The sequence below is a fragment of the Furipterus horrens genome, unplaced genomic scaffold (genome assembly GCF_987537825.1).
Source record: "Furipterus horrens unplaced genomic scaffold, mFurHor1.1.pri manual_scaffold_4, whole genome shotgun sequence".
NCBI classification, from domain to species: Eukaryota; Metazoa; Chordata; class Mammalia; order Chiroptera; family Furipteridae; genus Furipterus; species Furipterus horrens.
This window is the reverse complement of record NW_028327174.1, coordinates 4,602,722-4,614,681: the sequence shown is the minus strand read 5'-3', so window position 1 is coordinate 4,614,681 and position 11,960 is coordinate 4,602,722. Positions and strand designations below refer to the sequence as shown.

Below are 11,960 nucleotides of genomic sequence, written 5' to 3'. Positions count from 1 at the left end.
GAACAGCCATTTTCTTCAAAACCCAGGGAAAAATAGCCCAGCTTGTCTGTTCTACTTCTGTCCCTCTCTAACAGCAAGAGTTGGCTAATTTTGGATAATCTGTGCCAGGACCCTAAACTATCCAACCCCGGAGGCTGCAGAAATACAGCTAAATAACGAAGTCATCCAGCCTCATACCCACTACGACAGTTTCTGAACAGATGGCCTCATCCTTCCTGTTTATAGACATGCGATGCTCTGAGAAAGAGAATCCAATTTAATTTACAGGAAACCCCACAGTTTGGGAAAAGGGAACAGACAGGTGGTGTGCATGCCAACCCGCTTGTTCAGCAAAAAGTGAGAGACGGTAGAAACACAGCTTCCCATTGGTTCATCAGCAGACCCCTATCATGAGGTGACCATCGTATACTGAGTTTATTTGTACTCTGAAGTATTTAAAGAACATGCACCCTTCCACTGAATGACTTCATGGGTCGTGGCCAGCATAGAACTTGGACAGGAAATCCTTTGGCCTTGGTGCTTCTGTTTCATGGAAGAAGCGCATGACGTGCGTCCGCTGCTTCCACACGTTAATTGTTTCCTCCAGTTCCATTTTTCCCTGCACGAGTGAGGGGAGAGGGCTTCAGTCAAAGTGGTCCAGTGACGGACGGGTACAGCACTGGCGCCAGGGTTCTACTTTCTGCTCGGGCCCTGATGTGGGGGCCTCAAGTGAGTGATCGACCCAGTTTAGACCAGTTTCTGCATCTGTAAACGGAGGTGTTGAACTAAATGATCTCAGAGGCCTTTCAAATATTAGGCCCATGACGCCTAACCTGACTGGCTTAACTTACATTTCTGCTTAACATGCTAAAGTTCACCCCCTTTGATGCTCATGTGACTGATGAGAGACAGATTCAGGGCCAGGATCTGACCCCATTTACTCAGGACTGCGAACTGGCCTGTCTCTTCAGCTGTAAGCTGGCAACCAGGTGAAGCAGTAACTTCTAGGGAAGAGGTTAAGAAGAATTCAAACTTTCATCTATATATGAAATATATGTATACGTATATATACCAGCTATATATATATGTGTGTCTGTGTGTTTATATATATTTTTTAGTTATAAAATACAAGCCCCAATGGTTTTCCCTTGAATAATCTTAACACATTGCATACGGGTGGTGAGAATTCTCGTCATTTCTAAAAGGCATTTAAATACCCCGGTATGCAACGTGTTAAAATCTATTTAACCAGGTGATAATCTCCAAATTCACCCGTTCCTTTGAAACACTAGGCAATAGTTGCTAACCCAGAAGTTGCTTTTTAAACTTGGAAACAAAATGTCCATCTGAGAAGACTGAAAAGCTCTAGACAAGTTGGCTCTTCTTTTAAATCGGCCAGGGAAGGTCAGTTACCTTAATGACCAGAAGATCAACCACTCTGGGGTCTGTGACATGGGCATTCTTCATGAACATTTCTCGGACTTTATCCCGTCCCTGTTTCACAGAGATGTCTAGCTGGAATGAGCTCACTAGAGAGAAAACATGATTCAGGGGAGAAATCATATGGTTAAAATATGTTTTTTTAAAAAACTGAGTCAGTGGACATTCATCGAACACATACAGGTTGCCTAATCACTACATTCACCAAATATCAGCTTGACCCTCAGCTCGGTGCTCGCTGTGAAGAAGGTGAGACGTGGCACTGCCCTTAAGGAGCTTACGTTTTGTTTGGGGAGATAAGGCCAGTACAGCATAGTTCAAGCGTACGAACAGCCTGGGTTCACATTCCAGCTGTCACTTCTCGCTGTATGGCCCTGTGTACGGTCACTTCTGGGTGCCTGAGTGCATGTGTGAGTGAAATGAGGGCAGTAAGAGCACACAGAGCTCCAGGGCAGTTGTGAGGCTTCTGAGACCATGCGCGGTGCTTAGAACAGGGCCTGGCGTGGAATAAGCCCTCCACAGTGTTAGCGTTATTATTGAGTGGGACATTTGACGGAAGAGAATGGGCTGAAATCGGTAAAATGATGTGTACGTCTGTGCACCACACACACACACAGCCGAGGGCGACTGCCGAGGGTTTGTGCAGGGAGGGAAGGCTTCAGTCCAGCCAGCAACTGCCCTGCTAGGCTCCTGGGGGAAGAGGGGGGAGGTTTATGACGTAGGTCCTGTTCTCTCGGCCTTAAGTTTTACTTGGAGGGACTGAGATGCATGAATGCAGACATGAAATCACAATACTCAGCAACCCCTAATTAAATAAGTGCCTAAAATAGTGGCACAAACTCCACGACCTGGGGCTTCAGAAGAGGCACATGGGTGCCCTTTGGAAATAGGGTTTTAGTCCCGGGGCAGGCAGCCTTCAGTGGATTTGCTGATGGCCATAGGGCATGAAAGGGCCTGAGCAGTAGGTGGAATACGGAGAGAAGGGGGGCCCGCCAGGCCGAGGGGACAGCAGAAACGAGGCTCTCTGGCAAGGCTGAGCATTGTGATGGAGGAAGGAGAGCAGTGTGCTCGTCTGGTGAGGCACCTTGTGCTGTGGTCATTCCTGTGACATGTCCATTTCAGTCTACAGAACTGTCACAACCAGCTCTGAAACCCACAACTGAGAGCTCGTTAGTAACTGAGTGAATAATAAAGCTTGAATCTTCAAGTATACTCATAACTTAGGGACAGTGACAGCAAAATAAAGCTGCTGCTGTGGGAAACACTGCCATGCTGCAGAGACAGCAACGTTTCCGATCCAACCAGGGAACGAACACACGATGGCAGAAGTCTAACGGGAGAAACCGCATCCGCGCTTCATCGGTAAGTGCTAACAGAGCTGACGCTACAGTGTCATATTAAGACTTTTATAAAACGGCAAACGAAGGGAGAATAAGAAAGACACAAAAACAAATGCAAACTAAGACCCTGGAACTCAGAATCTTCCCACTTGAGGTGGGGGTGGGGGTGAGACCTAGAGCACAGTGGGACCTTGCCTGAAATCATGCTACTGGTCCCTGGCACACTTAGGCCTGGGATCCCCGGTGTTTACTGTTTGTTTGTTTTTTTAAATTTACAATTGGTGTTGTTTTAAGGAAAGAAATATGAGGACTCTCCCCATTATCAGTACAACCCCTCCCTGATTTTTTATATTAGATTCCTGTCCACCTTGGAAGGAAAACACAAGGCGCCCCTAGGCATATGAAGGGGGCTGGTGGCTATCACTCCCATTCCTCGTGACCTCCAAACCACACACCAGGGAACCTGGTGTATGAATCTCCTCCTCAGGAAAATGTCACACGTACAAATGCAAAGTTTTGCTTATAATGTGAGTTCACAGATCCCTGAATGCCCATCCTCCCAGGTAAGAATGCTTGTCTCAAAAGAGACAAATTCTACAGCTTTGTCCTCAGCTTGTTCCTCCCATCCTAACCCATGAACACAGCCCTCCACTAGTGAGAAAGACTATAGCCTTCTGAATTGTTCTTTGCTCTAAATCAGTGGTGACTTTGCCATCCACCCCACCACCACCACCAATATTCCAATATTTGGCAATGTCTGGAGGGATTTTAGGGTTGTCATAATTAGGGGGAGAATGCAATTGGAATCTAGAGGGTAGAGGCCAGGGATGTTGCCAATACCCTACAATGCACAGGACAGCACCTGAAAACAAAAAATTACCCAGCACAAGTGCTGTCACTGAGAAACCTCAGAGCAAATCAATTCCAACTGTCCCCTACCTCCTGCTCCTCCCTGTCACTAGGAAGGATTCTGGGCACTGGCAGGAGTATTCTGCTAGGGAAACATTATGTTTTGAAACATTTGAATTTAAATACACACTCCAAACACACTTGCTACTGCGACTCCCCACACCTATTATCCACCTGTCCCCTGAAGGCAGTTCCCATCCATCAAAGAACTTCTGCAGGGAGGCCACTGCTAGGGTAAGCCCTGCAAATAAAAATGGTGGTAACAATAACCATAAAAACAACAGTGGCAGCCCACATTTAATGAGTGCCTAAGTACCAGGCCCTACCCTAAGCACTCTACATATACTAACCTATTTAATATGGTAACTCTCTGAAGCAGGTACTATTATTAGCCTGATTTTATAGACGAGGACACTGAGGCCCAGCAAGACGAAATAACTTGCCCAACGTCACACAGCTACTGAGGTGCAAGGCCTGGAGGCAAGCCCAGTAACCACCACATTCTCCTTAAACACAGGCAGGGGAGCGGCAGCTCTGAAGGGTGCTGTGGTGCACCAGCGCGCTTCAAGACACGCGGCGCTCAGAGCAGCCGCAACGCGCGCATTAGAACACGCGAAATCAACAAAATAAAACACCCAGCTCCCTTGACAGCTTGGATGGGATCTCTCCCAACCTTTCCTTCATCAGGTACGCTGGGTGGGAAGCACTGAGGGCGACGCCATGATAAGAAAACAGTCTCTGCACCCCGCAGCTTCTACTTTAATCCATGGGGTGAACAGATTGGTTTTCTGACATCTAAGCGATTGCAGGGGCTCTGAAGTAGTAAAGGGCAGGCCAGCAGGGGGCGGAGAGGAGTTCCTAAGGATTACTAGGGGTAGGTGGAAAGAACAGAAGGAGCAAAACTTGGGAGACTGAAGGGCGCACGGGAGAACATCTCCCTGGAGGGGCTGGGAAAAGCATCACTGACTTATAGGTGACCTTGGGACAGTCACTTCCCTTCTCTCGTTCAGTTTATTTTCTTGTGAGAGATGTGGGTACCAGAGGATGGCCAAGCCCTACAGCCACTTGGGTCATACAGGTAATCTTGGCGCGTCCGTAAGTATACTCTGTAACGCCAGAGTTGGCTTTAGGTTCCAGGCCCACCACGGGCTGGCTTTGGGCCTTCGGTGTGTCACTTCGCCTCTCGGTGCCTCAGTCCCCTCCCCTATAAAATGAGTTTGTCTTTGACAGTGCTTGCTCCCCCTCCCAGGGTTTCCCTAAGAATTACGGCGGGACACGGGAGCCGAGGGCGATGGAAGCGCGGTACGGGTGCTGGACACGGCTGATCTGAGCCCGGCGCCGCTGCCAGGTCGGGTTCACTAAGGCTCGGATGACCCTCCTCCCCTGAAACACGCGGGGTCGCCTCTGCCCAAGTTGGTGACCCCAGCTCGGCCCGACAGAAATCGGAGGCCGGGGCAGCTGCGACCTTGAGCCGCCGCCTCCGGAGCCCCGTGTACGCTGATGCCTCTCACCGGTGGTCGGCACCTCTCGATACCAGGCGCGGTACAGCTCGCGCACCCGCCGCTTGGCCTCGTTCATGTCCCGACTGAAAATGGGCTTCACCGAGGTGGGGGCCGCAGCAGCAGCCCGGCGAAGGCCGCTCGCCGCCATCTTGCTCCAGAAACCACTTCTCAGCCCACCCCCTTTCAATCTGCTAGTGCTGCCTGAGGACGAAAGTCTTTCCTCATTGGCTAACTTTGAAAGCCACGCCCCCCAAACTCCAGGGGCGGACGGGAGGATGGCTCTGGGGCTCTCTGATTGGCCAGGAGGTCTCAATCTGAGGGTGGGAGAAAATCGGCGGGTGGGTGCTCACGCTCATCAACAGAAACGCAAGCTCGTTGTCTGGACGTCGTAACCATCGCCTCACGTCGCCGCCAGGGGGCGCTCGGGCCCCAGGCTGGCCGCGGGACTGCGAGCGGCGCCCGGCGGTCGAAATCCCTGCTCTCCCAGCGTCCCGCGGCGCTTCTGTGGTATCGCCCGCAGGCGCGCAGACCTCGCAGAGCTTCCTCGGTCGGCTCCCGTGGCGCGGGCCGCCGGCTCCCAGGTGACGGCTGTGGCAGGTAATGGCGCCAGGACGGCCGTGGCGCCGGCATGGCCCCTCTACGGCCTTTCTGCAGTTTTTTCCGCCCATAAATCAACTCTTTCAAAGCGCGGTATAGATGTGAAAGCGCTTTCCTGGACTTTGCTTCTCGGCGCTTTTCCACAGCCCGGGGAGGGAGGTTGGACCATCGGCCCCATTTTGGACAAGGACGTTTTCGTTCCAAACTGTAGATCTCTGTGAAAAACAGCGCGGGACCTTGGAGCCGGGTATCTCTCTCTTTCCTGGCAGTTTTCTGCGGAGGTGCCCTCTGAACACGAAGGGGAGCCTAGAAGTGTGAAGGGAAAAATAACAGCCGACCCGACAGGGGGCGCACTAGGCAGTGACCGCGCCTTCTTTCATCGCATACCTCAGGTGGGTCCTGTAGCGGCCCCGTTTTACGGGTGAGGAAACTGAGGTGGCGCCGCGTCTGGGGCACCCGCCACGATGGGTCCTCTGCCCCTCCCCCGACTCCTGCCGGGGCCTCGCGGCCTTTTCCCCGCGTGCTGTCGACAGGCGCCTCGTGAGCGTCGCGGAAGGAGCAGCGGCCCGGGCTGAGCTGAGCTCGCCCGGCCGGCACGGGCGACGGCCCTGCATCTAGCCCGGCCTTTCCCACTTGAAAGGGCTAAAAAATTGCATTTTATTCTTTTATTTTAAAATATGTTTGTACATTTAAATGAGTTATGCGGAAGAGAGCATCATAGTAAAATGGAAACTTCTGAACCCCAAGACCTAACTTAAGAAATGGTGATAACAATTGAAGTTTCTGGACAGCGTACTATGAACCCGGTGGTCACTTATGTAACCTCCGGGCGCATTAACTTGTTTAAGCCTCACGACAAGCTGTGAGATAAACATTGTTATACGCGTTTTACAGACGAGAAAACGGGGACGCGGACTAAGTTTCTTGTCAACACGGGGCTGAGACCTCCCAGGTAGTGGCTCTGAGTCTGTGCCCTACCCTCCCGGCACCTACACGGTATCTACCCGTGGGATTCTAACCTGGCCCATGCTCCTGCCTCCCCTAGGGGTAACCACTGTCATGCATTTAGTGTTTGATATCCCTTTTCATTGAAACAAAAAAGGGGCCTCTAAAACCACCCACAACCTGGGAGAAGATATTTGTAAATTTTATATTTCATAAGGGACTTTTAGCTAGAATATATAAAAGGTACTTACAACTCAATAATAAAAAGACAAACAGTTCAACTAAAAATGAACAAAGGTGACACCAAATAACTGATGAGGCTGTGAAGGAGCAGGAATTCTCTCCTTCATTGCTGGTGAGAATGCAAAATCACACAGCCACTTGGGAAGACAGTGCAGCAGTTTCTTAACAAGACAAAACATTCTTTTAAAAAAAAATGTATCTTTAGAGAGAGAGGAAGGGAGGGAGAAAGGGAGAGAGACATCAGTGTGTGGCTGCCTCTTGCACGTCCCCAACTGGGGACCTGGCCCCCAGCCCAGGCACGTGCCCTGAATGGGAACTGAATTAGTAACTGAGCCACACTAGCCAGGGTTGTTTTCCTCTTAACTTTCAAGAGTTCTTTATACAGGGTGGGCTAAAGTAGGTTTACAGTTGTTTGTATGGAAAATAATACAATAATGAATTAATAATAATACAAGAATAAACTTTCGCGTACTCACCACTGTAAACCTACTTTTACCCACCCCTTATATTCTAGATAGTAGTCCTTTATCAGATATGTGGTTTACAAATACTTCCCCCACTCTATAGCTCGTTCTTTAATCTTTTCAATAGGGTCTTCTATAAAACAAAAATATTTAATTTTGATGAAAGCCAATTTATCAATGTTTTTTTTCTTTTATAGATTGTACTATTGCTGTCAAATTTAAGAACCCTTTGGCTAGCCCTAAGTCAGAAGATTTTCTATGACTTTTTAAAAAACTTTTATGTTTTACATTTAAGTATGTAACACCTTTTTAGTTAATTTTTGTATAAGGTGTTAGATTTAGGTCAAGGTTCCCTTTTATTCCCCCCTCCCCCGTATGGATATGTGTATTCCAGGACCATTTGTTGAAAGTCAGCCTTCTTCCACTGAGTAGCATTTGCACCTCTTAAAAAAGTCAGTGGAGCATATCAGTTGGTGACCAATTCTCTTAGCGTTTTTTTTTTTTTTTTTTTTTAATCTGAGAATTTCCTGATTTTCCCCCAGCGTTCCTGAAGGATATTTTCATTGGATATGGGAGTCTGGGTTGAGAGTTTAACATTTAAAAAAAGGGCATGTTACTTCCTTCTGGCCTCTAGTGCTTGTAATGAGTCATCAGCTGTCATTCAAATTGGTTTTGAATGACAAAATCAAGGTATTGTTTTTCTCTGGCTACTCTCAAAAGTTCTTTACTTTAGTTTTCAGAAGTTTGTGATGTAGCTTGGTGTGGACTTGTTGGAATTTAGCTTGCTTGGGATTTGCTCAGCCTCTTGGGTCTGTCATGCCTTTTACAAAATTGGAAGGTTTGCTTTCCATATGTGTTCAGCCCTGGCCTCTTTCTCCTCTCCTTCCAAGACTCTGATGACATGATGCTTGGTCTTTTTATAGTCCCACAGGTCCCTGAGGCTCGTTTTTACCCCAGTCTGTTTTTTCTGTAGTTTAGATTGAGTAATTTCCACAGTTTTATGATCCAGTTCACTAGTTATTTTCTCTCTTTTCTGCTTTTGAACCCATTCACTGGGCTCTTTATTTTGATGATTCTTCTAAAATTTTCATCTGGTTCTTCCTTATATCTGATGTTTCTCTGCTGAGACTATTTTTGTTTTCTTTCAAGCACGTTCGTAATCGCTTGTTGAAGCAGGTTTATAATGTCTGCTTCAAATCTTTATCAGATAATTCTACCATCTCTGTCATCTTGCCATTAGCTTGTAGTGATTGTCTTTTTTTTAAAGTATATTTTATTGATTATGTTGTTACAGTTGTCCCAACTTCTTCCCCCTTTGCTCCCCTCTGCCCAGTACCCCCCTTCTCTCCAGAAATCCCACCCCCCCTTAGTTCATGTCCATGGGTCGTGCGTATACATTCCTTGGTTTCACCCTTTCCTATATTATTCTTAACTTTCCCCTGTCTGTTTTGTACCAACCGATTATGCTTCTTAGTCCCTGCATCATTTCCCCATTTCTCCCCCTTCCCCTTCCCAGCTGATAATGCTCCCAATGATTCTCTCAATGATACCTGTGATTCTGTTCCTATTCTGGTTGTTTGCTTAGTTTGTTTTTGTTTTTATTTTTTTGATTCAGTTGTTGATAGTTGTGAGTTTGTTGTCATTTTAATGTTCATAGTTTTGATCTTCTTTTTCTTAAATAAGCCCCTTTAACATTTCATATAATAATGACTTGGGGATGATGAACTCCTTTAGCTTTACCTTGTCTAGGAAGCACTTTATCTGCCCTTTCATTCTAAATGATAGCTTTGCTGGATAGAGGAATTTCTGTTGTAGGTCCTTGATTTTCATCACATTGAATACTTCTTGTAAGTCCCTTCTTGCCTGCAAAGTTTCTTTTGAGAAATCAGCTGATAGTCTTGTAGGCACGCCTTTGTAGGGAACTCTCTCTGCTTTTTTCTTGATGCTTTTAAGATCCTCTATTTATCTTTCATCTTTGGCATCTTAATTATGATGTGCCTTGGTGTGGTCCTCTTTGGGACTTGTATGTCTATTTCCTTTCGCCAAATTTGGGAAGCTTTCCTTCATTATTTTTTCACATAAGCTTTTGATTTCTTGCTCTTCCTCTTCTCTTTTTGGAACCCCTATTATTCGGATGTTGGCATGTTTAAAGTTGTTCCAGAGGTTTCTAAGCCTCTCTTCGTTTTTTTCAATTCTTGTTTCCTCATTTTTTACTGGTTAACTGTTTTTTTCTTCCTTATATTTGAAACCATTTATTTGAACCCCGGTTTCCTTCCCTTCACCATTGGTTTTGTGTGGATTTTCCTTCGTTTCATTTAGCATAGCCTTCACTTCTTCCCTTATGTGTGTGCTGTACTTCAGCATATCTGTCAAGTCTGTGACCATCTTTATCAGCAGTGTTTTGAATTCTGCATCTGTTAGGTTGTCTGTCTCCTCCGTTAGGTTGGCTGTCTCCTCATCTGTGAGGTTGGCTATCTCCTTGTCGCTTGGTTCTCCCATTAGAACCTTGATCCATTCCCTCTTTTGGACCATACTTTTCTGTCTCCTCATTCTGACAGGCTCCTGTGTTTGTCTCTGTGTCTTAGGTAGAGCTATCACACCTGTTACATTGTAAGGGGCGGAGCCTTAGGTATTTGTCAGTGGCACTGTATGTGGGGGTGTGGTCTGAGAGGGAACAATGCCACTTGCTCAGCACTCGCCCCTTTTCCAGACACTTCTCCCATTTCATATGGGACTGGTGCCTCTCTAGCTGTTCTTCCCAAAATGGGTGGATCTGTGGATGTTCTATGACCATGGGGGCCCTAAAACAAACAAACTCTGCTGAGATACCAGCAGTTTCTTCCTCCACCCCAACCCCCACTGGTTTGCACAGTCAGAAGCAATAGGCTCTATCTTCCCCATCGCTTTGCGGTCTGGTCAGGTGTCCCTCTCAACTTTTTAAAATGTTTGCCTGGGCTTTCCACTGGAAAGCAGCTGCTGTCACTGCTGCCACCACCACACTGTGTCCTTTCCACCCAGACTCTGCCCCTCCTGGCTGGATGAGTATTTCTTCTTCTTCTTGTTCCTTTTTGAAAATATGCTTTATTGATTATGCTGTTACAATTGTCCCAATTTCTTTTCCCTTTGTTCCCCTCCACCCAGTGACCCCCCTCCCTCCGTTGTCCCACCGCCTTAGTCCATGCCCATTGGTTGTGCATATAGTTCTTCTCAACATCTCCAGTTTACTCCACTCCTTTCTACTATGCTTCTTAATTCCTGCCCCATCTCCCTCTCTTTCCCTCCTTCCCCCTCCCCGCTGACCTCCCCCCAAAATGTTCCCTATACCTATAATTCTTTTCCCACTCTCGTTGCCTACTTAGTTTGCCTTTGTTGTTGGTTGTTGTGATACAGTTTTCATTTTAATGTTCATCGTTTTGATCCTCTTTCCCCTAAACAAGTCCCTTTAACATCTCATATAACAGTGGTTTGGATCTGATGAAGTCCTTCAGTTTTACTTTGTCCTGGAAGCACTTTCTCTGCCCTTCTATTCTGAATGACAATTTCACTGGATAAACTAATTGTAGTTGTAAGTTTTTGCTTTTCATTATTTTGAATATTTCTTGCCAGTCCCTTCTTGCCTGCAGAGTTTCTTTTGAGAAAAGGGCTGATAGCCTTATTGGGACCCCTTTGTACATAATTCTCTTCTTCTCTCTTGCTGCTTTTAAGATTCTCTCTTTGTCCTTAGTTTTTTGACATTTTGATTATAATGTGTCTTGGTGTGGTTCTCCCTGGGTCCAATTTTTTTGGAACTCTCTGTGCTTCCTGGACCTGTAAGTTTATTTCCTTCCCCAAGTTAGGGAAATTCTGCTTCATTATTTTTTCACATAATTTTTCAATTTCTAGTTCTTCTTCACCTTCTGGCAACCCTATGATTTGGATGTTGGCCCGCTTATAGCTGTCCCATAGGTTTCTGAGCCTCTCCTCATTTTCCTCATTTTTCGTTTCCTCTTTCTGCACTGATGACTGTTCCTTCCCTATGTTCCGATTTGTTGATTTGCTCCCTGGTTTTCTTTCCCTCACCACTAGTTTTGTATGTGTTTTTGTTCATTTCAACAGGACTAGCCTTCATTCCTTCCCCGTCTTGTTTAAGACCTGCTATTAGATCTGTAAGCATTTTTATAACCAGAGCTCTGAACTGAGCCTCAGAAAGATTTCCTATCTGCTGCTTCCTTAGATTAGATATTTGCTGTCTGGTCAGCTGTGTGACTGGGATCTTTATCATGATCTGTGCCATCCTGACAGTTTTGTGTTTACCTTTGCTGTCTGGTGGGTGGGGAGCTGTCACACCTCCTACGCTATAGGGGGTGGAGCCCCGTGTACTCGTCACAACTTGATGACCCTTCTCACCATGCTGTGTTTTTTTCTGTGGGGGTGGGGGTCCAAGATGGATTCCTGCCGTTCACTCTCCACTGAGAGAGACCGGGAGCCTCCTCCCCAGTCCAAGGCAAAGGGGGTCTACCTTCCCTGGCGTTGGAATTGCAAACTGATGGGTCTGGTCTACA

General features: G+C 46.8%; 1 protein-coding gene across 1 annotated transcript; it reads right to left on the bottom strand.

Moving 5' to 3' along the window:
- Positions 1-390: 390 nt before the first annotated feature.
- On the bottom strand, positions 391-5,363 carry NDUFA6 (NADH:ubiquinone oxidoreductase subunit A6). Its single transcript, XM_090272328.1, has 3 exons — positions 5,180-5,363; positions 1,393-1,508; positions 391-598 (listed from the first exon to the last, which is right to left on the bottom strand). Exons 1-3 carry the CDS (start codon positions 5,316-5,318, stop codon positions 467-469), a joined length of 387 nt encoding a protein of 128 aa, XP_090128454.1. The 5' UTR covers positions 5,319-5,363; the 3' UTR covers positions 391-466.
- Between the last annotated feature and the right edge of the window lie 6,597 nt (positions 5,364-11,960).